Genomic DNA, 25786 nt, shown 5'->3' with positions numbered 1-25786 from the left:
TGTGAGGCCTTTTTAGAAAACGCATTGAGCCCTACTTGAACTTTCTGCATTCATCCCAACATTTAGCATAACGTTCACACCTAGTAAACCATTCAATTAGCCCATGGTATTTATTGAGCGCTTACTGTGGGCCTAGCAATGTAGAAAGCGCTTAGGAGAGTACACTACAAGAGTTGGTAGATGGTAGATCCCTGCCCACAAGGAGCTGACAGTCTACAAAGTGAGGCAGACAAAATACAGTAGATAGGGGAAACAGTTGAGTACTAAAGATATGCACTTAATCAATACCATAACTAATAAATCAGGCAACCAGCAAAGCTAATTCCCCCTTCATGTTTCAGCAGACAGCCGTGGCCCCCATCTTCATGGCCTTCTGAAAACACACCTGCTCCGGAGGGCTTTTTCTGATTACTTACCTCCCCACCCTATTTCCTCCAATATATAATAATACTATATTATTATTATGCTTGTTAAGGGCAAGACACGTCTACTAATTCCATTGCGCTGTACTCTCCTAAGGGCACAGCACAATGCTTTGCACTCAGTAAGTGCTCAGAAAATACCACTGATTGATTCAGCACTTCCAAGTGACCTAAACATCTGGGTACTTCTCCCCCCAATCCATCCACCAGGAGCACCTATATTAATATTTTTATTATTTCCTCCGATCTGCAATTGATTTTAGTGTCTCTCTCTCTCTCCCCTGCTAGATGATAATAATAATGATGGTTTTTGTTAAGCACTTACTATGTTCCAAGCACTGTTCATTCATATTTACTGAGCACTTACTGTGTGCACAGCACTGTTCTAAGCTCTGGATGGTAAATTCCTTGAGTGCAGGGATGATAATAATAACAGTAATAATAATGATGGTATTTGTTAAGCGCTTACTAAGTGCCGAGCCCTGCTCTAAGTGCTGGGGTAGATACAAGGTAATCAGGTTGCCCCATATGGGGCTCACAGTCTTCATCCCCATTTTACAGATAGGGAACTGAGGCACAGAGAAGTGAAGTGATTTGCCCAAGGCACCCAGCAGACAAGTGGCGGAGCCGGGATTAGAACCCGGATCGTGCCTCCCCTCTCCCAACCTGTGAGTTTAGTGTTCTGCACAGAGATAACAACTGAATACAACTGATTAACAGTGCTCTGCACATAGTAAGCGCTCAATAAATACGAGTGAATGAATGAATCCCCCCACCCTACCTTCTTCCCCTCCCCACAGCACCTGTATATATGTATGTTTGCACGTACTTATTACTCTATTTTATTTGTACGTTTTTATTCTATTTATTTTATTTTGTTAATACGTTTTGTTTTGTTGTCCGTCTCCCCCTTCTAGACTGTGAGCCCGCTGTTGGGTACGGACCGTCTCCAGGTGTTGCCAACTTGTACTTCCCAAGCGCTTAGTCCAGTGCTCTGCACCTAGTAAGCGCTCAATATATGTATATACGTTTGTACGTATTTATTATTCTATTTATTTATTTTATTTGTACATATTCATTCTATTTATTTTAGTTGATTAATATGTTTTGTTGTCCGTCTCCCCCTTCTAGACTGTGAGCCCGCTGTCGGGTAGGGACCATCTCTACATGTTGCCAACTTGTCTTTCCCAAGCGCTTAGTCCAGTGCTCTGCACACAGTAAGCGCTCAATAAATACGACTGAATCAACGGGTGGGGGAAAGGCGCCTGTCGACCTGTTTTGCTTTGTCGTCTATCTCCCCCTTCTAGACTGTGAGCCCGCTGTTGGGTAGGGACCATCTCTAGATGTTGCCAACTTGTATTTCCCAAGCGCTTAGTACAGTGCTCTGCACACAGTAAGTGCTCAATAAATACCCATTTGTACATATTTATTACTCTATTTTACTTGTACATATCTATTCTATTTATTTTATTTTATTAGTATGTTTGGTTTTGTTCTCTGTCTCCCCCTTTTAGACTGTGAGCCCACTGTTGGGTAGGGACCGTCTCTCTATGTTGCCAACTTGTACTTCCCCAGCGCTTAGTACAGTGCTCTGCACACAGTAAGCGCTCAATAAATACGACTGATAGATTGATTGAATACGATTGAATGAATGAATGAATAAATGAAAGGCGTCTGTCAATCCATCAATCAGTCGTATTTATTGAGCGCTTACTGTGTGCAGAGCACTGTACTAAGCGCTTGGGAAGTACAAGTTGGCAACATATAGAGCCGGTCCCTACCCAACAGTGACCTGTTTTGTTTTGTTCTCTGTCTCCCCCTTCTAGACTGTGAGCCCGCTGTTGGGTACGGACTGTCTCTATTGCCTCACTGTACCTTCCAAGCGCTTAGTACAGTGCTCTGCACACAGTAGGCGCTCAATAAATACGATTGATTAAAAAAAATAACGAAAAGTCTCACCTGGGTGACGAGGGAGTTTGCAAATCTTTATCTTGGTCCACTTTAATTTGCAAGGATGATTTTATTATTGCATTTAATAATGAAAAAGCCTCGTATTTTGGAGCTCTGCCCGTTACAATCGGGGTGCCAAAGTAGGCCATCCCGACGGGAGTCAGGGGCTGATGGGCGGGGCCTTCTTCCTCCCTGCGCATGCGCGGCGCCGCGCGCCTTGGCCCCCCCCCTCGTTTTTAGACCCGCCCCTACTTCCGGGTCAAGCGGTCGTTTCGGCAAACGGTTCCTTCTTCTGATTGGCTGGCTCTTCGATCCATCATAAAACGCTAAGCGCTGATTGGGTAGCGGTACGGCCCCTCCCCTCCTCCCCCCTCCCTTCGTGTTCGGAGCGTGAGGGGGAAGGCTGAAGGGCCGCCATTGTGGTTTGGAGCGACCGCGGCTGTGGAAGGGGCGAAGCGCGGGCCCACGTCGTCCCCGCCGCCATCCCCGCCGCCATCCCCGCCGCCATCCCCGCATCCCCGGTCGTCCCGCGGAGGAGGGTCCGGACATGGCCGCGGTGTTTCCCTACCGCGGGGCGGGGAACCCGGTGCCCGGGCCCATGGCGCCGCTGCCGGACTACATGTCTGAGGAGAAGCTGCAGGAGAAAGGTGAGGGGGCCCCCACCGGGCCCGGACCCCATTTCTCCCCTCAGGGGCCATCCCTCCATCGCCGCTCTTTATCCATTTATCCCTTCTATTGAAGGACAATTCATTCATCCATTCCCCCCATCTTACCTCCTTCCCTTCCCCACAGCACCTGTATATCATCATCATCAATCGTATTTATTGAGCGCTTACTGTGTGCAGAGCACTGGACTAAGCGCTTGGGAAGTACAAATTGGCAACATCTAGAGACAGCCCCTACCCAACAGTGGGCTCACAGTCTAAAAGGGGGAGACAAAACCAAACATACTAACAAAATAAAATAAATAGAATAGATATGTACAAATAAAATAAATAAATATGTTTGTATATATGTATATATGTTTGTACATATTTATTACTCTATTATTTATTTACTTTATTTGTACATATCTATTCTATTTATTTTATTTTTTTAGTACGTTTGGTTTTGTTCTCTGTCTCCCCCTTTTAGACTGTGAGCCCACTGTTGGGTAGGGACTGTCTCTAGATGTTGCCAGCTTGTACTTCCCAAGCGCTTAGTACAGTGCTCTGCACATAGCGCTCAGTAAATACGATTGATGATGATTCATTCAGTCGTATTTATTGAGCGCTTACTGTGTGCACAGCACTGGACTAAGCGCTTGGGATGTCCAAGTTGGCAACATCTAGAGACAGTCACCATCATCATCAATCGTATTTATTGAGCGCTTACTGTGTGCAGAGCACTGTGCTAAGCGCTTGGGAAGGCCAAGTTGGCAACATCTAGAGACAGTCATCATCATCATCATCAATCGTATTTATTGAGCGCCTACTATGTGAAGAGCACTGTACTAAGCGCTTGGGAAGTACAAATTGGCAACACGTAGAGACGGTCCCTACCCAACAGCGGGCTCAGCAGCGTGGCTCGGTGGAAAGAGCCCGGGCTTTGTATATACGTTTGTACGTATTTATTACTCTATTTACTTTATTTGTATTTATTACTGTATTTTATTTGCATTTATTAGTCTATTTTATTTGTACATATTTATTCTATTTATTTTATTTTGTTAATATGTTTTGTTTTGGTGTCTGTCTTCACCCTTGTAGGCTGTGAGCCCGCTGTTGGGTAGGTACCGACTGTACATGTTGCCAATTTCATTCGTTCATTAAGTCGTATTTATTGAGCGCTTACTGTGTGCAGAGCACTATACTGAGCGCTTGGGAAGTGCAAGTTGGCAACATAAAGAGACGGTCCCTACCCAGCAGCGGGCTCAGCAGCGTGGCTCGGTGGAAAGAGCCCGGGCTTTGTATATATGTTTGTACTTATTTATTACTCTATTTATTTTATTTGTACATATTTATTGTATTTATTTTATTTTGTTAATATGTTTTGTTTTGTTCTCTGTCTCCCCCTTGTAGGCTGTGAGCCCGCTGTTAGGTAGGGACCGTCTCTAGATGTTGCCAATTTCATTCGTTCATTCAGTCGTATTTATTGAGCGCTTACTGTGTGCAGAGCACTGTACTGAGCGCTTGGGAAGTGCAAGTTGGCAACATAGACGGTCCCTACCCAACAGCGGGCTCAGCAGCATGGCTCGGTGGAAAGAGCCCGGGCTTTGTATATATGTTTGTACGTACTTACTACTCCATTTATTTACTTTATTTGTATTTATTACTCTATTTTATTTGTAGTTGTTACTCTATTTTATTTGTACATATTTATTCTATTTATTTTATTTTGTTAATATGTTTTGTTTTGTTCTCTGTTTCCCCCTTGTAGGCTGTGAGCCCACTGTTGGGTAGGGACTGTCTCAATGTGTTGCCAACTTGTACTTCCCAAGCGCTTAGTCGAGTGTTCTGCACACAGTAAGCGCTCAATGAATACGATTGATGATGATGATGACCGTCTCTAGATGTTGCCAATTTCATTCGTTCATTCAGCCGTATTTGTTGAGCGCCTACTGTGTGCAGAGCACTGTACTAAGCGCTTGGGAAGTACAAGTTGGCAACATATAGAGACAGTCCCTACCCAACAGTGGGCTCACAGTCTAGAAGGGGGAGACAGAGAACAGAACCAAACGTACTAACAAAATAAAATAAATAGAATAGATATGTACAAGTAAAATAAATAATTAGAGTAATAAAAATGTACGAACATATATACGGGTGCTGTGGGGAAGGGAAGGAGGTAAGATAGGGAGGATGGAGTGGGGGAGCCCTGGCTTTGTATATACGTTTGTACGTATTTATTATTCTATTTATTTTATTTGTACATATTTATTCTATTTATTTTATTTTGTTAACACGTTTTGTTTAGTTCTCTGTCACCCCCTTCTAGGCTGTGAGCCCACTGTTGGGTAGGGACCGTCTCTAGATGTTGCCAATTTCATTCATTCATTCAATCGTATTTATTGAGTGCTTACTGTGTGCAGAGCACTGTACTAAGCGCTTGGGAAGTACAAGTTGGCAACATCTAGAGACGGTCCCTACCCAACAGCGGGCTCAGCAGCGTGGCTCGGTGGAAAGAGCCCGGGTTTTGTATATATGTTTGTACGTATTTGTCACTCTATTTTATTTGTATGTACTTATTCTATTTATTTTATTTTGATAACATGTTTTGTTTTGTTCTCTGTCTCCCCCTTCTAGGCTGTGAGCCCACTGTTGGGTAGGGACCGTCTCTATATGTTGCCAATTTCATTCGTTCATTCAGTCGTATTTATGGAGCACTTACTGTGTGCAGAGCACTGTACTAAGCTCTGGGGAATGATGATGATGGCATTTATTAAGTGCTTACTATGTGCAAAGCACTGTTCTAAGCGCCGGGGAGGTTACAGGGTGATTACGTTGTCCCACGGGGCCCACAGTCTTAATCCCCATTTTACAGATGAGGTAACTGAGGCACAGAGAAGTTAAGTGACTTGCCCAAAGTCACACGGCTGATAATTGGCAGAGTCGGGATTTGAACCCATGACCTCTAACTCCAAAGCCTGGGCTCTTTCCACTGAGCCACGCTACAAGTTGGCAACATATAGAGACAGTCCCTACCCAACAGTGGGCTCACAGTCTTAAAGGGGGAGACAGAGAACAAAACTAAACATACTAACAAAATAAAATAAATAGAATAGATATGTACAAGTAAAATAAATAGAGTAATAAATATGTACAAACATATATACGTATGTACAGGAGCTGTGGGGAAGGGAAGGAGGTAAGATGGGGGGCGGGTGGAGGGGGGAGCCCTGGCTTTGTATATATGTTTGTACGTATTTAATACTCTGTTTATTTTATTTGTACATACTTATTCTATTTAGTTTATTTTGTTAACGTGTTTTGTTTTGTTCTCTGTCTCCCCCTTCTAGGCTGTGAGCCCACTGTTGGGTAGGGACCATCTCTATATGTTGCCAATTTCATTCATGCATTCAGTCGTATTTATTGAGCGCTTACTGTGTGCAGAGCACTGTACTAAGCGCTTGGGAAGTACAAGTTGGCAACATAGAGAGACGGTCCCTTCCCAACAGCGGGCTGAGCAGCGTGGCTTGGTGGAAAGAGCCTGGGCTTTGTATATATGTTTGTACGTATTTATTACTCTATTTTGTTTGTACATACTTATTCTATTTATTTTATTTTAACATGTTTTGTTTTGTTCTCTGTCTCCCCCTTCTAGGCTGTGAGCCCACTGTTGGGTAGGGACTGTCTCTAGATGTTGCCAATTTCATTCATTCATTCAATCGTATTTATTGAGCGCTTACTGTGTGCAGAGCACTGTACTAAGCGCTTGGGAAGTACAAGTTGGCAACATATAGAGACAGTCCCTACCCAACAGTGGACTCACAGTCTAGAAGGGGGAGACAGAGAACAAAAACAAACATATTAACAAAATAAAATAAATAGAATAGATATGTACAAGTAAAATAAATAAGTAGAGTAATAAATATGTACAAACATATATACATATATACAGGTGCTGGGGGGAAGGGAAGGAGGTAAGACGGGGGAATGGAAAGGGGGACGAGGGGGAGAGGAAGGAAGGGGCTCAGTCTGGGAAGGCCTCCTGGAGGAGGTGAGCTCTCAGTAGGGCCTTATTATCAATATTTAGTGAGGGCGTACTACTAATAATAATGCTGACATTTGTTAAGCCCTTACTATGTGCTGAGCACTGTTCTAAGCGCTAGGGAAGATACAGGGAAATTCATTCATTCAATCATATTTATTGAGCGGTTACTATGTGCAGAGCACTATACTAAGCACTTGGGAAGTACAGATCGGCAGCCTATAAAGACCCAACAACGGGCTCACAGTCTAGAAGGGGGAGACAGACAGCAAAACAAAAACACGTAGACAGGTAATCAGATTGTCCCCCGTGGGGCTCACAGTCTTCATCCCCATTTTACAGATGAGGTAACTGAGGCCCAGAGAAGTGAAGTGACTTGCCCAAAGTCACAGCGCTTATAATTCTATTTATTCTGACGGTTTTGACACTCATCCCCCCTCCCCATAACACTTGTCTGTATTTGTACAGATTTATTACTCTGTTTTACTTGTACAGATTTACTACTCTATTTTGTTAATGATGTGCATATAGCTATAATTCTGTCTGTTCTATTTTGACACCTGTCTACATGTTTTGTTGTCTGTCTCCCCCTTCTAGACTGTGAGCCTGTTGTTGGGTAGGGACCGTCTCTGTTTGTTGCCAACTTGTACTTCCCAAGCGCTTAGTACAGTGCTCTGCACACAGTAAGCGCTCAATAAACATGATTGAATAAATGAATGAATGGCGAAGCGGATTAGAACCCATGACCTCTGACTCCTAAACCCATGCTCTTTCCACTAAGCCATGCTGCTTCTCGTACTACTGTGTTCAGGGCACTGCACTGAGTGCTTGGAAAGTACAATTCAGCAACAGATAATAATAACAATAATAATAATAATAATAATGGCATTTGTTAAGTGCTTACTATGTGCCAAGCACTGTTCTAAGCGCTGGGGGGAATACAAGGTAATCAGGTTGCCCCACGTGGGGCTCACCGTCTTCATCCCCATTTTACAGATGAGGTTGCTGAGGCCCAGAGAATCAATCAATCGTATTTATTGAGCGCTTACTGTGTGCAGAGCACTGTACTAAGCGCAGAGAAGTGAAGTGACTGGCCCAGAGTCACCCAGATGACAAGTGACAGAGCTGGGATTAGATAGAGATAATCCTTACCCAGAAGGGGAAGAGACAGACAACAAAACAAAACGAGTAGACGAGCATCAGTATAAATAAATAGAACTATATATACGCATCATTAGTTAGGTAAATACAGTAATAAAAATGTACACAAGTGCTTTGGGGAGGGAAAGGAGGTAGGAAAGAGGGAGGGAGTGAGGGCGATGGGGAGAAGGAGGAGAGGAAAAGGGGGGGCTCCGTCTGGGAAGGCCTCCTGGAGGAGGTGAGCTCTCAGTAGGACTTTGAATGGAGGAAGAGAGCTAGTTTACTGGTGTTTATTTATATGATTGTATTTATTGAGCACCTACTGTGTTCAGGGCACTGCACTGAGCACTTGGAAAGTACATCCCACCGTCGACCCCTGGCCCATGTCCTACCTCTGGCCTGGAATGCCCTCCCTCCTCACATCCACCAAACCAGCTCTCTTCCCCCCTTCAAAGACCTACCGAGAGCTCACCTCCTCCAGGAGGCCTTCCTAGACTCAGCCCCCCTTGTCCTCTCCTCCCCTCCCTATCACCCCCCCACCCCACAGCACTTGTGTCTATTTGTACATATTTATTACTATATTTTATTAATGATGTGTTTATATCTATAATTCTGTTTATCCTGATGGTATTAACACCTACTTGCTTTGTTGTTTGTCTCCCCCTCCTAGACTGTAAGCCTGTTGTTGGGTAGGGACCGTCTCTATATGTTGCCAGTTTGTACTTCCCAAGCACTTAGTACAGTGCTCTACATATAGTAAGCGCTCAATAAATATGATTGAATGAATGAATGAATGAAAGTACGACTTGACAACAGATAGAGACAATCCCTACCCAACAATGGGCTCACAGTCCACGAGGAGGGAGACAGACAACAAAACCAAACAAGTAGTAAGCACTTGACAAATACCGTCATATTGTTGTTGTTGTTGTTGTTATTATTATTCATCCAAGTGCTTAATATAGTGCTCTGCACATAGTAAGCATTCAAAAATACCATCATTATTATTAATAAACACGATTGAATGAATGAACCGTATTTATTAAGCACTTACTGTGGACAAATCCCTGTTCTCAGCCCCGAGGTAATAATGATAATAATGATGGTATTTAAGTGCTTGCTATGTGCCAAGCACTGTTCTCAGCACCAGGGTAATAATAGTAATAATGGTGGTGTTTGTTAAGTGCCTACTGTGTGCTGAGCACTGTTCTCAACACCAGGGTAGATGCACGGTAATCAGGTTGTCCCATGTGGGGCTCACAGTCTTAATCCCCATTTTACAGATGAGGTAACTGAGGTACAGAAAAGTTAAGCGGCTTGCCCAAGGTCACACAGCAGACAAGTGACAAAGCTGGAATTAGAACCCACAACCTCTGACTCCCAAGCCCGTGCTCTTTCCACTAAACCACATTGCCTCCTGCCTGCAGCACTCACAGTCTAGAGGGGGAGACAGACATTAACAAGTAAATAAGTAGATAAATAAGTAAGTAAATTGTATGCTGTGGGGTTGGGAGGGAGGATGAACGAAGGAGCAAATAAGTTCAGAGTTGGTAGACACAGTCCTTATCTGCAGTGAGTTTACAGACTAGGGGATTCCTCAACGGATTTCCAGCCGGATGGCCGGGGCCCCAGGCCAGGGGAAGGAAATGGACTTGGGGCCCCGGGGGGCCCTCAGAGGGGCAACAGTGCCCTGAGCTCATTTCTCTCGGCAGCCCGGAAGTGGCAGCAGCTGCAGGCAAAACGCTATGCAGAGAAGCGGAAATTTGGGTTTGTGGATGCTCAGAAGGAGGACATGCCCCCCGAGCATGTCAGGAAGATCATCCGTGACCATGGAGACATGACCAACAGGAAGTTCCGGCATGACAAACGTGTCTATCTGGGGTAAGGAGGTGTGGCGGGGATCTGGGGCCCTCAGGGCCTTGTAAGGTTTACTGGGTGAAACCATTCCGCATGTTCCTGGCGTCCACTATGTTAGCAGCCCTTTAATAATAATAATTGTGGTATATGTTAAGTGCTTACTGTGTGCCTTGTATTGGTTCTAGCGTTAGGGCAGGGACAACACAATCAGGTCAGACATAGTCCCTGTTCTTTCAGTTGTATTTATGGAACACTTACTGTGTTCAAAGCACTGGTCCCTGTAGTAATAGATGTGGAATTTGTGGTATTTTGTTCCCATTATACCTATAGGGAAACTGAGGCGAGAGAGGTGAAGTGACTTGCCCAAGGCCACACAGTAGAAAAGTGGCAGAGCCGGGATCAGAACTGGGTTTCCAGATTCCCAGGCCCATGTACTTTCATGCCCAGCTTGTTGCCCAGGGGTGTGGGTGCACCAGAAACACATGTATTTGGCCAAGCCTCTGTGCTCCCGGGATGACCCTGTGTGCCTGTGACTGTCAGGGGTCGGGGGCTTCAGTGATCAGGCCGAGAGAGGTGCAGATGGAGGCCAGACCTCCCTGTGACTGAAAGAGTGCTGGGGTCCGGGGCTTCAGTGATCAGGCGGAGGGAGGTGCTGATGGAGGCTGACTCATCTGCTGTCTGCAGCTGTGAGACCTGGTAGCAGTAGAGACCCCCAGGCCTTTGCTGTGTGCTGGGAGGGTGGCAGGGATGCTCAGGGCAGAACACTGGGCAGGCAGTAAATCTGTGCAACCTGTCTCCCTCCGTGTCGGCAGCGCGCTGAAGTACATGCCTCACGCCGTGCTCAAGCTCCTGGAGAACATGCCGATGCCTTGGGAGCAGATCCGGGATGTGCCCGTCTTGTACCACATCACCGGGGCCATTTCCTTTGTCAATGAGATCCCTTGGGTTATCGAGCCCGTCTACATCTCCCAGTGGGGGTAAAAAGGGCAAAGGGATGGCGGTGGGCAGGGCACGGCGGGAGCAGGGTGGGACGTCTCCTTCCTGAGGGGCAGAGCACCGATGCCCTCGGCCTTCCGCCAGATCCATGTGGATCATGATGCGAAGAGAGAAGAGAGATCGAAGGCACTTCAAGCGGATGCGATTCCCCCCGTTCGATGACGAGGAGCCGCCCCTGGATTACGCCGACAACATCCTGGACGTGGAGCCCCTGGAAGCCATTCAGCTGGAGCTGGATCCTGAGGAAGATGCCCCCGTGCTGGATTGGTTCTACGATCACCAGCCCCTGAGAGACAGCAGGAAGTGAGTGACCCAGAGTCCTTGGGGGAGATGGGGATATTTCCCTCTGCAGCGGCAGAAGGATTCCTGGCGAGGTTGGCACCGCTCACCCGACCCCATCTGATCCCCGCCAGGTACGTGAATGGATCGACCTACCAACGCTGGCAGTTCACGCTGCCCATGATGTCCACCCTCTATCGCCTGGCCAACCAGCTGCTGACGGACCTGGTGGACGACAACTACTTCTATCTCTTTGACCTGAAGGCCTTCTTCACCTCCAAGGCCCTCAACATGGCCATCCCCGGTGGGCCTAAGTTTGAGCCGCTCGTCCGGGATATCAACCTGCAGTAAGTAAGGGAGTGGACGGTGACGGGCCTCCACGGTCCCTGAGGGGTACCGTCTGGGGAGGGAGGAGGGTGAGTCCACTTCCTGCTAGGGGGTCCAGAGGGCCCAGAAGATGGAACCTGGGTCCCCCTCCCCATCCCTGATGCGGGTCAGCCCACTCAACTCCACCTCCTACCCCAGGGATGAGGACTGGAACGAATTCAACGACATCAACAAGATCATCATTCGTCAGCCAATCAGGACCGAATACAAGATCGCTTTCCCCTACCTGTACAACAACCTGCCGCACCATGTCCACCTCACCTGGTAAGAGGCAGTGAGGGCCCCGGCCCCGGGGAGAGATGTGGGGCTGGTGAAACGGGGGAGTGGGGCGTGAAGTGACTCGGTTGCAGGTGGGAGCGCTGAGCCGTCTTTGGGTGCTTTCCAGGTACCACACCCCAAATGTGGTCTTCATCAAAACCGAGGACCCCGACCTGCCAGCGTTCTACTTCGATCCGCTCATCAACCCCATCTCACACAGACACTCCGTCAAGGTAAGTGGCGGGGGGCGGGGTGGGAGTGTCCCGTGGGGAGTAAGTGAAGGCCTCGACTGGGCCTTTGAGTCTTCCCATAGGCACCACTGAGGGAAATCAGACCTGAACCAAGCTGTTAGTGCCGCCCAGTGTGGCCCCCTTGCTAGCTTCAGTCAGTTTTCCTGTACTGCCCCTGACCCATATGTCCCCCTCAGTTCCCTGTCACTGTCTCCTCCACATTTTGCAAGGTGGACTCAAGGCTCTTGAGCTCTGGCTCAGTTGTGCTCTTGGGCTTCACGTGTTTCCGTCTCCGGGCAGCCATTCGCAGAGGTCATTGTTATTTGAAGCGGCCCCAGGTGCCTCCTCTGGGCGACTTCAACTCCCCTCTCTTCCTGGCAGTCCTGGCACCTCACTGCTGTTCGTGCCAGTGTGCCCAGTCTCTGTGGCGCCCATTGCTTCTGAGTCCAGCCTCTGGGAGGTCTCCTTTCCTCCAGTCTGTGCTGAGCTCCCCTCCTACCTACCCTGGGTGTTTCTGCCCCCTCAGAGCCAGGAACCGTTGCCAGATGACGACGAGGAGTTTGAGCTGCCGGACTTTGTGGAGCCCTTCCTGAAGGACACGCCCCTGTACACCGATAACACCGCTAATGGCATAGCGCTGCTCTGGGCCCCCCGGCCTTTCAACCTACGCTCTGGCCGCACCCGCCGCGCCCTGGACATCCCCCTGGTCAAGAACTGGTAATGTGGGGCAGAGCAGGAGAGGGGGAGCCCGGGGGTGGTGAGCATAGGGAGAGTCTTCGGGAGTCCCTGGGAAGGGGAGCGAGAGAGCCAGTGGAAGTTCTGGTCTCTGCCCCGGGTAGATACGGTGGGCGTCTCGGAGTTTCTGACCGGTATCTGCGGTCTCCAGGTACCGGGAACACTGCCCTGCGGGGCAGCCCGTCAAGGTCAGGGTCTCCTACCAGAAGCTGCTCAAGTACTATGTGCTGAATGCTCTCAAGCATCGGCCCCCCAAGGCCCAGAAGAAGAGGTGAGAAGTGTGGGGTGTGGGGGTCGGTGCTGGGCTCGGCCCCTCCCACTGAGGACCGTGGCCAGGCACCCCCTCTCGGTTCTCTCTCTCGGCCCACAGGTACTTGTTCCGCTCTTTCAAGGCCACCAAGTTCTTCCAGTCGACGAAGCTGGACTGGGTGGAGGTGGGCCTGCAGGTGTGCCGGCAGGGCTACAACATGCTCAACCTGCTCATCCACCGTAAAAACCTCAACTACCTGCACTTGGACTACAACTTCAACCTGAAGCCCGTCAAGACCCTCACCACCAAGGTGCCAGGGGCCGGGAGCAGAGAGGGTGAGGGTGAGTCCAGGGGGATGCGGAGAACCCCTGGGCGGGGCATAACCCCGATCCCCCACTTATTTGCTTCTCCTCCAGGAGAGAAAGAAGTCTCGTTTCGGGAATGCCTTCCATTTGTGCAGGGAGGTGCTGCGCCTGACCAAGCTGGTGGTGGATAGCCACGTCCAGTACCGGCTGGGCAACGTGGATGCCTTCCAGGTGAGCCCTGCCCCCGCCCGGGCCCCCTGGAGACTCTGCAGCCTGAGGGCACGGGGTAAGCAGCGAGGCCGGATGCTCACGGAGGGAAGGGCTACCTGTCTGTCGGTCTATTCCAGCTGGCAGACGGGCTGCAGTACATCTTCGCTCACGTGGGGCAGTTGACGGGCATGTACCGCTACAAGTACAAGCTGATGAGGCAGATCCGCATGTGCAAGGACCTGAAGCATCTGATCTACTATCGCTTCAACACGGTGAGGCCCTGCCCCCCACCGGCTTCCTCCGCCGCCCCCCCCCCCCCCCATGCTTCCCGGAGGTGGTCAGTCATCTGAGATTTCTCTCGGCTTCACAGGGTCCGGTCGGCAAGGGCCCTGGATGTGGCTTCTGGGCCCCCGGCTGGCGGGTCTGGCTGTTCTTCATGCGGGGCATCACCCCACTGCTGGAGCGCTGGCTGGGAAACCTGTTGGCCCGCCAGTTTGAAGGTGAGTGCCCTCACCTACCCGTCTTCCTCTTCCTGGGGGGCAGAGGGCTTGGCCTGCTTTTGCCCTGAAAAGGTGTTGGGGGTGGAAGGGGGTCGGTGGGGGAGTGTTGTGGGTAGATGGAGGGCTCCTCCCCCTCCTCCAGCAGGCAGTATGGGAACGGTTGGGGGCCAGCCTCGGCTCCCCGTGGCATCTCTTAAGGGCCCCACCTTCGTGCCCTTCGCAGGCCGCCACTCGAAGGGGGTGGCGAAAACGGTGACGAAGCAGCGCGTGGAGTCACACTTTGACCTGGAGCTGCGGGCGGCGGTGATGCATGACATCCTGGACATGATGCCTGAGGGGATCAAGCAGAACAAGGCGCGGACCATCCTGCAGCACCTCAGTGAGGCCTGGCGCTGCTGGAAGGCCAACATCCCTTGGAAGGTGAGGGCTCCCGGCAGGCCTGGTGAGGGCTTGGGTGCCGCCCTCCTCCACACCTCACCCTCCCAAGAGCGCCGACGGTCCTCCCCCTACCCTCCTTGGTACCATCAGCTGGGACCGCTGCCAAAACCGCCCTGGCCTTCCTATCTCCCCCCATCTCCTCACTCCCCCTACCTGCTTCCTGCAGGTACCCGGGTTGCCAACCCCAATCGAGAACATGATCCTGCGCTACGTGAAGGCCAAGGCCGACTGGTGGACCAACACGGCCCACTACAACCGGGAGCGGATCCGCCGCGGAGCCACCGTGGACAAGACTGTCTGCAAGAAGAATCTGGGCCGCCTCACCCGCTTGTACCTCAAGGCCGAGCAGGAGCGGCAGCACAACTACCTGAAGGTCGGGGGCGGGGGGTGTGGTTGGGGGTGTCAGTCAGGTGCTGCAGAGGCCCGGGGGAGGTTGGGGAAGAAGCGGCGAGGATGGAGGCTCATCGGGTGGAAGGAAGGCAGCAGGGTTGGGCTTAGGAGGCGGGAGGCCGGACTGGGAATGGCGCACCTGGGGCTAACGGAATCTGTTTCTAGGACGGGCCCTACATCACAGCCGAGGAGGCCGTGGCCGTGTACACCACCACCGTGCACTGGCTAGAGAGCCGCCGCTTCTCGCCCATCCCCTTCCCTCCGCTTTCCTACAAGCACGACACCAAGCTGCTCATTCTGGCCCTGGAGCGGCTCAAGGAGGCCTACAGGTGAGGGCCCCGCGGGGAGCGCTGGGGCCGACCGGGCCCAGGGGGAGGGGTTCCCATCTTGGGCTTCTCTTCCTCCTTCCGCCGTTGGGCCTGTCAGGTGAGGAACTGGGTGCCGGGGTGTGTTTCAGTGTCAAGTCCCGCCTGAACCAGTCCCAGAGGGAGGAACTGGGCCTCATCGAGCAGGCCTACGACAACCCCCACGAAGCTTTGTCCCGAATCAAGCGACACCTGCTCACCCAGAGAGCCTTCAAGGAGGTGAGGGAGCGGAGCAGGGAGGGGCAGGGGGTCAGCCTGCCCACCGCCTGGCCTGGCCCGGTCTGGGCAGAGAGACGGGGTCCCCAGCATGGTTGTGAGTCGGCCCCTCTCTTTCCTCCCGCTCCCCTCAGGTGGGCATTGAATTCATGGACCTGTACAGCCACCTGGTACCGGTGTACGACGTGGAGCCGCTGGAGAAGATCACGGACGCATATCTGGACCAGTACCTGTGGTACGAGGCCGACAAGCGCCGGCTCTTCCCGCCCTGGATCAAACCCGCTGACACGGAGCCTCCCCCGCTGCTGGTCTATAAGTGGTGCCAAGGTGAGGTGGGTCTGGGCCAGGAGGCCGGACCGTGGCCGTGGGGGGCTGGGGAGGACGCCGTGGTCGGCTCCCCTCTGTTCTCCCGGACGGTTACGGGATGTTTTAGGCCTTTATAGGGTGCCAAACCTGGGGCAGGTAACGGGAGAATCAGATCAGACAGGTCAAGAGTAAGCGAGTGCGTGTGTGTGAGTCAGTCGTACTTACTGGGTGCAGAGCACTATACTAAGTGCTTGGGAGAGTATAACACACGTTCCGTGCCCACAACAAGCTTACATTCCGGGGGGGAGTTTGTGAGTTTGCCTGCCTGAGTAGGACCCAAGGTCCCACCCACACGTGAACGCATGCAACCCACAAGCTCGCTTCACACTGCTGGGTTTTGAGTGGCGGCGCCTGGCCGTGGCACAAAGTGCCAGGCATCTAGGTTGAGGACACTTAGCACAGTGCCAGTGGAAGGCAAACTTCCTCTAGGCTATAAGCTTATGGTCAGGGAAGAAGTGTACCAGCTCTTTCGTGTTGTACTCTCCCGAGCGCTTAAACACAGTAAACGCTCAGTAAGTACCATCGATCGATTCCTGCAAGCTAAGGGAGGGCCCAGCTCAGCACGGGGCATCGAGGAGGGAGTCACAGGGCTGGTGTCGACGGCTCACCCTCCTGTCCACGGTCCCCCTTTCCTTCCTCCTTCCCCTCCTCCCCAGGAATCAACAACCTGCAAGACGTGTGGGAGACCAACGAGGGCGAGTGCAACGTGATGCTGGAGTCACGCTTCGAGAAGATGTACGAGAAGATCGACTTGACCCTTCTCAATCGGCTGCTGCGTCTCATCGTGGACCACAACATCGCCGACTACATGACGGCCAAGAACAACGTCGTCATCAACTACAAGGTGGGGGCCGGGGGGCACTGGGGCGGGGGGGGGGGGGCGGCCGCGGCGGGGGGACCGTGCCGAGGAGCGTCAGGCTGAGAGCCCACCCCGCCGCCTCTGCAGGACATGAACCACACCAACTCGTACGGGATCATCCGGGGCCTGCAGTTTGCCTCGTTCATCGTCCAGTACTACGGGCTGGTGATGGACCTTCTGGTGCTGGGGCTGCACCGGGCCAGCGAGATGGCCGGGCCCCCCCAGATGCCCAACGACTTCCTCAGCTTCCAGGACATCGCCACCGAGGCCGCCCACCCCATCCGCCTCTTCTGCCGATACATCGATCGCATCCACATCTTCTTCAGGTGGGGGCCGGCCCTGCCCCTAACAGTAGGGCTCGGGGTGGGACCATTCCCCGTGTCTGATCCCAGTCCCCCGCGGGGAAATGTGGACAGGGAACGTGTCTTATCAACTCTGTTGTATCGGAACCTCCCAAGTACATAGTACAGTGCTCTACCCAGTAAGCCCTCAATAAATGCCATTGGTGGTGGTGGTGATGCTGCTGCTGAGGGTCTCCGGCCCCCCGGCGGGCCCCGGTCTGAGCTGAGTCTCTCCCGGAACAGGTTCACGGCGGACGAGGCCCGGGACCTGATCCAGCGCTACCTGACGGAGCACCCGGACCCCAACAACGAGAACATCGTGGGCTACAATAACAAGAAGTGCTGGCCCCGTGACGCCCGCATGCGCCTCATGAAGCACGACGTCAACCTGTGAGGATGCGAGGAGGGCGCTGGGAGGCGGGGGGCGGCGGTCCGGCCCCGGGGAGGGAGGGGGCCGGGCGGAGTCCCCCTCCCTCCTCCGCCTCGCCGTGAGCCAGTGGGCAACCCCTTCTCCTCTGCCGTGCAGGGGCCGGGCCGTGTTCTGGGACATCAAGAACCGGCTGCCGCGGTCGGTGACGACGGTGCAGTGGGAGAACAGCTTCGTGTCGGTGTACAGCAAGGACAACCCCAACCTGCTGTTCAACATGTGTGGCTTCGAGTGCCGCATCCTGCCCAAGTGCCGCACCAGCTACGAGGAGTTCACGCACAAGGACGGCGTCTGGAACCTGCAGAACGAGGTGCTGCTTCTGCTGAGGCGGTGCAGGGGAGGAGGGGACGGAGAGAGAGTGCTCACGTTGGAGTGAGTGCGCGCGCTCACGCGGAGGGGGCAGGGCCGTCGTCCCCATCCCCTGAGTCCCCCGACCTTTCCGTGTCCAGGTGACCAAGGAGAGGACAGCCCAGTGCTTCCTGCGGGTAGATGACGAGTCGATGCAGCGCTTCCATAACCGGGTGCGCCAGATTCTCATGGCCTCCGGCTCCACCACCTTCACCAAGGTACCTGAGGCAGCCCGGGTTGGGGGTCGGGGGTGGGAGCTCCCTCGACACCTCCATTTGCTCTCTTCCCCCTTTCCTTCTCAACCCTTCTCAAGCGCTTAGTACAGTGCTCTGCACACAGTAAGCGCTCAATAAATACGATTGATATGATAACCCTGCCACTCACGCGCTCCTCAACGCCTTCCACCTTCCGGGCGGACTCGGCTCCCTCTTACGTTCCATCTGGGTCCGCCCCACCCGAGACGGCGCCGCCAGCCCCCTCTTCCCATCCCGCCTTCCCTTTCCCCGCCCTCACTCTGGCCCTCGCCCCCCAGATTGTGAACAAGTGGAATACGGCCCTCATCGGACTGATGACGTACTTCCGGGAGGCAGTGGTGAACACCCAGGAGCTGCTGGACCTGCTGGTCAAGTGCGAGAACAAGATCCAGACCCGGATCAAGATCGGGCTCAACTCCAAAATGCCCAGCCGTTTCCCGCCGGTCGTCTTCTACACGCCCAAGGAGCTGGGCGGGCTGGGCATGCTGTCGATGGGCCACGTGCTCATCCCCCAGTCCGACCTCAGGTAGGGCCCGGCCGGGGGAGGACCGCCCGGGGGAGCCCGTTCCGGGCCCCGGGTGGTCCCTCTGACCTCAGCTGCGCGCCTCCCTCAGGTGGTCGAAGCAGACCGACGTGGGCATCACCCACTTCCGCTCGGGAATGAGCCACGAGGAGGACCAGCTCATCCCCAATCTGTACCGTTACATCCAGCCCTGGGAGAGCGAATTCATCGATTCCCAGCGCGTCTGGGCCGAGTACGCTCTCAAGAGGCAGGAGGCCATTGCCCAGAACAGGTGAGGGCCTGCTATCGTCGGGCGGGGGGAAAGCGGGAGACCTGTGAAGGGCGGGCGGTCTGGGCCCTGGGCAAACCCAGGAACTCTGGAGGAGTTGGGGACTGGTCACGGTCTCCCTGGAGCCAGAGAGAAGAGGGGTGAGGATGCCTAGGCTGCAACCGTCCTTGCTCCCCCAACGGGCTTCTCTCTGCCTTTGGCCACTCGTTGCCGTAACGTGCGTGCCCCCCACTCCTCTCCAGGCGGCTGACCCTGGAGGACCTGGAGGACTCTTGGGACCGGGGCATCCCCCGCATCAACACCTTGTTCCAGAAGGACCGGCACACGCTGGCCTACGACAAGGGCTGGCGTGTCCGCACTGACTTCAAGCAGTACCAGGTGCGTGGGGAGGCCCTGGGGAGGGAGGAGCTGTGACATCCCCAAGCCTTCGCTTGCCCGCCCCGTCCCACCGGCCCGAACTGGGCCCAGGCAGAGCCCCTCACGGTGGGCCGTCTCCTCCCCTCCCCTCCCCTCAGGTCCTGAAACAGAACCCGTTCTGGTGGACCCACCAACGCCACGACGGCAAGCTCTGGAACCTGAATAACTACCGCACGGACATGATCCAGGCCCTGGGGGGCGTGGAGGGCATCCTGGAGCATACTCTCTTCAAGGGCACCTACTTCCCCACCTGGGAGGGGCTTTTCTGGTGAGGATCCCCCCTTCCCTAACACCCGCCACCGGCCCTCTGGCAGCGCAGACCCACTTCGGCCCTCAGTGGTTCCCCGGGCACAGCCCCCCGGGTGGGGAGGGGAGTGTCAGGAGCTTGCCGACTCTGCTCTCTCTTCTCCCCCTCCCAGGGAGAAAGCCAGCGGCTTTGAAGAGTCAATGAAGTGGAAGAAACTGACCAACGCCCAGAGGTCGGGGTTGAACCAGATCCCCAACCGTAGGTTCACCCTCTGGTGGTCCCCGACTATCAACAGAGCCAACGTGAGTCGGCGATGAGGGGTGTACGGTTTCTCCCCCCTCGGCAGCCGCCCCCCGTGCTCTCGCCCCCGTGGCCGCCCTGTCCTCAGTCTTCCCCCTCCCCCTCTGTAGGTGTACGTAGGATTCCAGGTGCAGCTGGACCTGACTGGCATCTTCATGCACGGCAAGATCCCCACCCTGAAGATCTCCCTCATCCAGATCTTCCGGGCCCATTTGTGGCAGAAGATCCACGAGAGCATCGTCATGGACCTGTGTCAGGTGAGGCGAGGGACAGGTGTGGGCGGGAGGGAGCGTGGCCCACCCTGCTCCGGGTCCTGACCTTGTCTCTCTCGCCTTCGGGCCCCAGGTGTTTGACCAGGAGCTGGACGCTCTGGAGATAGAGACCGTGCAGAAGGAGACGATCCATCCCCGCAAGTCGTACAAGATGAACTCCTCCTGTGCCGACATCCTGCTCTTCGCCTCTTACAAGTGGAACGTCTCCCGGCCTTCCCTGCTGGCCGACTCCAAGTGAGCCCGCTCCCCGGGTTGGGTGGGGGCACGGGGAACAGGATGTCTGCCTCGGGGCCGCTCTGGTGGCTTCCTGGCAGTGTTCTTTGGAGGGAAAGCACTTCCCCTCCAGGCTTTCCGTTTCTCCTCATCCTGATCCTCTTCCTCTCTGGAGTTTGGGTTACCTCTCCCCTCTCCCAACTCCTCCAGCCACTGGGGCCTCAATGAGCTGGGAAGGGGAAGGGCAGGGCAAGTTTCTGCATCTTTTTTTTTTTTTTGGTAAATGGCATTTGTTAAATGCTTTCTGTGTTCCAGGCACTGTACTAAGTGCCGGAGTAGATGTAAGGTAATCTGGTTGGACACGGTCCCGTGTCCCACAAGTCCCAATTTGTGGATGTGGTAACTGAGGGCCAGAGAAGCGAAGTGGCCCAAGGTCACGTGGCAGACAAGTGGCGGAGGCAGGATTAGAACCTAGGTCCTTTGGCTTCTAGTCCTGTGCTCTTTCCGGTAGGCCATGCTGTTTCCTAGAGACGCCTGGCCCTTGCCCTTCCCTCCTTACCCCCTCCCCCCATCACCTGCCTCCCCCAGGGATGTCATGGACAGCACGACCACCCAGAAGTACTGGATCGACATCCAGTTGCGCTGGGGGGACTACGACTCCCACGACATAGAGCGCTATGCCCGGGCCAAGTTCTTGGACTACACCACCGACAACATGAGTATCTACCCGTCCCCGACGGGCGTGCTCATCGCCATTGACCTGGCCTACAACCTGCACAGGTGAGCCTCCCGTCTCCCCTCCCCGACACAGGCCCGGGGCCCGGCTTCTGGCCCGCAGCCAGAGGTCTCGGCCCGACCCGGCTCCCCCTTCCCGCAGCGCTTATGGCAACTGGTTCCCCGGAAGCAAGCCCCTGATCCAGCAGGCCATGGCCAAGATCATGAAGGCCAATCCGGCGCTGTACGTGCTGAGGGAGCGGATCCGCAAGGGGCTGCAGCTCTACTCCTCCGAGCCCACCGAGCCCTACCTGTCCTCCCAGAACTACGGGGAGCTCTTCTCCAACCAGATCATCTGGTTCGTGGACGACACCAACGTCTACAGGGTCACCATCCACAAGGTGGGCCCCAGCCCCGGAGACCTAGGGGGAAGCGCTCCGTGAGGGTGGAACTCGGTGCGGGGGTGCTGTTGGGGGAGAAGGAGCGGTGGGTTTCGCACTGACTGGGGAACCCCCTCCTCTTTCAGACCTTCGAGGGGAACCTGACCACTAAGCCCATCAATGGAGCCATCTTCATCTTCAACCCCCGCACCGGGCAGCTCTTCCTCAAGATCATCCATACGTCCGTGTGGGCCGGGCAGAAGCGTCTGGGGCAGGTGGGTGGTCTCCCCGAGGGGCGGGGGGGGTGGGCCTCCTTGAGAGCCAAGGAATCTACCTAGTGGGAGCAGCCCCGGGGCAGAGAGCTTCTGGGTCCACCAGAGAAAAACTTGGGGGCAGTGGTGGTGGTCGCCCCACAGCACCAGGCTGTGGGAGTGAATGCTTCCCTGACCAAGTAGATTCTCAAAGGAGACGACAGAGACCGGTTTTGGAGCCTCATAGTGTGGGGTCCTGGCAGGTCTCCCAAGCCTTCTGTTCCAGTCCCCTGGGACTGCAGGGGGCACGGGAACAGTGGTTCATCTCCCCGCTGCAGGAGCAGTCAGGGTATTTATTGAGCGCCTGCTGAGTACAGAGCACTGGACTAAGTGCTCCCTGGGCTGACCCGGTCTTTAATTCAAGTGGTTTCTGGTCCCCAAGTTGTTCAGCTCTGCCTCAGCAGGAGGCCTCAGCCGGGGAGGGCTGATGGGAGGAAGGGGTGACTTCCCTGAGATGCTGGGGGTAGAATGCGTTTTCCTCCGCTCCCACTTCCTCCTGAAGTGACCAGTGTCATCTATCTCCCTACTCCCCGACTCTCGACCCTCCCCCCCCTACCCTCAGCTGGCCAAGTGGAAGACTGCGGAGGAAGTGGCCGCCCTGATCCGCTCCCTGCCCGTGGAGGAGCAGCCCAAGCAGATCATTGTCACCAGGAAGGGCATGCTGGATCCGCTCGAGGTGAGGGCCCTTGGCCAAGGGTTGGAGGAATTGTGCCGAGCAGGAAGTGTTCAGGGGGTGGTCAGGGGGGAGGGCGGCCTGGGTCCCCCAGTCCCTGTCTGACCCCACCTCCGTCCGTCTGTCCCAGGTGCACTTGCTGGACTTCCCCAACATCGTGATCAAAGGCTCGGAGCTGCAGCTGCCCTTCCAGGCCTGCCTGAAGGTGGAGAAGTTCGGAGACCTCATCCTCAAGGCCACCGAGCCCCAGATGGTTCTCTTCAACCTCTATGACGACTGGCTCAAGACCATTTCTTCCTACACGGTGCGGGGCTGTGTGCGCGTGTGCTTGCGGGGGAGTTGGGGGGTGGCACTGGGAGAGGGGAATGGGCCTGGGGCCTGGTCGTAGGGGACCCCCCCCCCCCCACTCTGGGTCCTGATTCGGAACTAGGGGTCGGCGCCTAAGTTCTGCTCCTAGCTTGGGCGAGAATTGGGGAAGGAAGATAAGGACATAGGTATTCCCTGGGAGGGAGAAGAGGATCCTGGGACTGACGCTGCCCTCTCTCGCCCTTCCCCTCTCCCCGCCAGGCTTTCTCCCGCCTGATTCTGATCTTGCGGGCGCTGCATGTGAACAACGACCGGGCCAAGGTGATCCTGAAGCCGGACAAAACCACCATCACAGAGCCGCACCACATCTGGCCCACGCTGACCGACGAAGAATGGATCAAAGTGGAGGTGCAGCTCAAGGACCTGATTCTGGCCGACTATGGCAAGAAGAACAAGTGAGCGGCAGTCTGAGGCCAGGGGGTGGGGCGGGGTGGGGGAGTGGGCTTCGCAGATTGAATTCACCCCATCCCCATCCCACCTCACCCCCCCCACACACGCACACACTGCCAGGGTGGGGGATGGCTAGACACGGGGATCCCCCCTAAGGTCGGGGCTAAGGATCGTGCCGTCCCCGCAGCGTGAACGTGGCGTCACTGACGCAGTCGGAAATCCGCGACATCATCCTGGGCATGGAGATCTCGGCCCCATCGCAGCAGCGGCAGCAGATCGCCGAGATCGAGAAGCAGACCAAGGAGCAGTCCCAACTGACGGCCACCCAGACCCGCACCGTCAACAAGCACGGCGACGAGATCATCACCTCCACCACCAGTAACTACGAGACCCAGACCTTCTCCTCCAAGACCGAGTGGAGGGTCAGGTACTGGCCTGGGAGAGGCGGGTGGGGAGTGGGGCAATGCTCCGGGCAGCCTCAGGCCGTGCTCACCGCCCACCCCCTCGGCTCCCCAGGGCCATCTCCGCCGCCAACCTCCACCTGCGAACCAACCACATCTACGTCTCATCGGACGACATCAAGGAGACTGGCTACACCTACATTTTGCCCAAGAACGTGCTCAAGAAGTTTATCTGCATCTCTGACCTGAGGGCCCAGGTGAGGGGGCATTGAGGGGATGGGGTGAGGAGTCCACGGGTCGGGTGATGGAGCTCCTGGGGGTCCTGGGGTTCCGATGGCCCCATTGTTTAGCACAGTGCTTGCTTGGCATGTCGTAAGCACTGAAAAGGCATAGTTATCATTGTGGGATGGGATGGTCTCTGGGTCACCGGAGGAGAGGGGCAAGGACCAGGGTGGGGGTGTCCGACTCCGCCCTTGGCGTCTCCAGATCGCAGGGTACCTCTACGGGGTGAGCCCGCCCGACAACCCCCAGGTGAAGGAGATCCGCTGCATCGTCATGGTGCCTCAGTGGGGCACCCACCAGACGGTCCATCTGCCCGGCCAGCTGCCCCAACACGAGTACCTGAAGGTGAGGCTGGCCGCCTGGGGAGGGGGCAAGGCGGGGGGCTGCAACGCCCTCGGGGGGGAGGGGTGCCCACCGCCTGACTCTTGACCTCCTTCACTCTCATCTGGTAGGAAATGGAGCCCCTGGGCTGGATCCACACCCAGCCCAATGAGTCCCCCCAGCTGTCCCCCCAGGACGTGACCACCCATGCCAAGGTCATGGCCGACAACCCGTCCTGGGACGGGGAGAAGACCATCATCATCACCTGCAGGTGGGGAGAACAGTGGGGCCCGGGGAGGGAGGGGGCAGGGCCCCTCGGACCCAGACCCACCCCCACCCTTCCTGACCGGGCTCTCCCTCTGCCAGCTTCACCCCCGGCTCCTGCACGCTCACCGCCTACAAGCTGACTCCCAGCGGCTACGAGTGGGGCCGGCAGAACACGGACAAGGGCAACAACCCCAAGGGCTACCTGCCCTCCCACTACGAACGCGTGCAGATGCTCCTGTCCGACCGCTTCCTCGGCTTCTTCATGGTTCCTGCCCAGGCCTCCTGGAACTACAACTTCATGGGTGAGGGGGCTGGCGGGGGCAGACCAGAGGGGAGGGCCCGCAGAGGAAAAGGGGGAGTAAGCTCTTTGAGGGAGGTGATGCCATCGATATAAGGGAGGATCCCAGCCCTCGTCGACCACTGGGGAGCAGGAAGCCGCCAGTCTGGCGGTGCTGGGTGCCGCTGTCCTCTGCTCGCTCCCGGGCCCACCCTGCCGTTAAGTAGTTTCGGGGGAAGAACCCGGGGTGTGTTTCCTTCCCCCTTCCCCCCTCGCCGCGTGATGCGAGCTGCCGCTCGTCCCTCTAGGCGTGCGTCACGACCCCAACATGAAGTACGAACTGCAGCTGGCCAACCCCAAGGAGTTTTACCACGAGGTGCACCGGCCCTCCCACTTCCTCAACTTCGCCCTGCTGCAGGAGGGGGAGGTGTACTCGGCCGACCGCGAGGACCTGTACGCCTAGCAGTGGCACGCCCCGGCAAGCCGCCCGCCCCCACGGACTCTGCCGCTGGTGATATTCAGCAGCGTCGGCCCATCCCGTCCCCGTTCTCCGTGTTCGTCTTTTTCTGTCTTGTTGCCCCGGGCCCGTTGTCTGGAGAACAGCGTGACAATAAATTTTGTATAAATGAGACCCGCTGGGTGGCTTGGCTTCTGGGGAAGGTGGAAAACGTCACTCCGGGCCTGGTTTAAGGGCAGCCCGTCCTCAGGGGTGTCCCTTGGAACGGGCTTGCCCACCACTCATCAGTCAATCGTATTTATTGAGGGCTTACGGTGCCCACATACACCACACTCAAGGGCCCGGGTCCAGGCCCCGGAAGCTCAGTTTGCAACTGGGGTGCAAGGCAGCAGAGGGTGAGGTGCGGGTCTCCCTCGGGCCATCGGTGCCCCCCGCTCTTGTGGCCACCACTCCGTGAGAAGCGGTGGGTTCTAATGCCAGCTCTGCCCCTTGTCT

The 25786-nt window shown here is 55.1% G+C and overlaps 1 protein-coding gene across 1 annotated transcript; it reads left to right on the top strand.

Moving 5' to 3' along the window:
* Positions 1-2841: 2841 nt before the first annotated feature.
* Positions 2842-25462, top strand: PRPF8 (pre-mRNA processing factor 8). The gene is made up of 42 exons (XM_038758903.1): positions 2842-3019; positions 9914-10082; positions 10871-11035; positions 11139-11357; positions 11468-11680; positions 11859-11984; positions 12106-12211; positions 12735-12925; positions 13095-13214; positions 13314-13503; positions 13610-13729; positions 13846-13980; positions 14079-14208; positions 14432-14628; positions 14813-15019; positions 15202-15365; positions 15494-15620; positions 15752-15944; positions 16640-16827; positions 16930-17168; positions 17427-17573; positions 17710-17920; positions 18060-18176; positions 18491-18738; positions 18827-19006; positions 19246-19381; positions 19519-19688; positions 19840-19969; positions 20078-20224; positions 20313-20473; positions 21041-21232; positions 21330-21567; positions 21693-21821; positions 22420-22533; positions 22661-22834; positions 23098-23291; positions 23474-23713; positions 23803-23944; positions 24174-24314; positions 24422-24561; positions 24657-24859; positions 25143-25462. The coding sequence occupies exons 1-42, from the start codon at positions 2920-2922 to the stop codon at positions 25295-25297; spliced, it is 7008 nt and encodes a 2335-aa protein (XP_038614831.1). The 5' UTR covers positions 2842-2919; the 3' UTR covers positions 25298-25462.
* Positions 25463-25786: the final 324 nt, after the last annotated feature.

This window comes from Tachyglossus aculeatus, chromosome 17 (genome assembly GCF_015852505.1).
Source record: "Tachyglossus aculeatus isolate mTacAcu1 chromosome 17, mTacAcu1.pri, whole genome shotgun sequence".
Classification (NCBI taxonomy): Eukaryota; Metazoa; Chordata; class Mammalia; order Monotremata; family Tachyglossidae; genus Tachyglossus; species Tachyglossus aculeatus.
The sequence above is the reverse complement of the archived record's forward strand: the minus strand, read 5'-3'. Positions and strand labels throughout refer to the sequence as shown.

Excerpts from the sequence above, each read along its gene's own strand:
- PRPF8 (XM_038758903.1), top strand. The coding sequence starts at position 2,920 with ATGGCCGCGGTGTTTCCCTACCGCGGGGCGGGGAACCCGGTGCCCGGG. Across the intron at positions 12,212-12,734 it reads CACACAGACACTCCGTCAAG|AGCCAGGAACCGTTGCCAGA; the intron begins GTAAGTGGCGGG and ends CTGCCCCCTCAG. Across the intron at positions 14,629-14,812 it reads AGGCCAACATCCCTTGGAAG|GTACCCGGGTTGCCAACCCC; the intron begins GTGAGGGCTCCC and ends TGCTTCCTGCAG.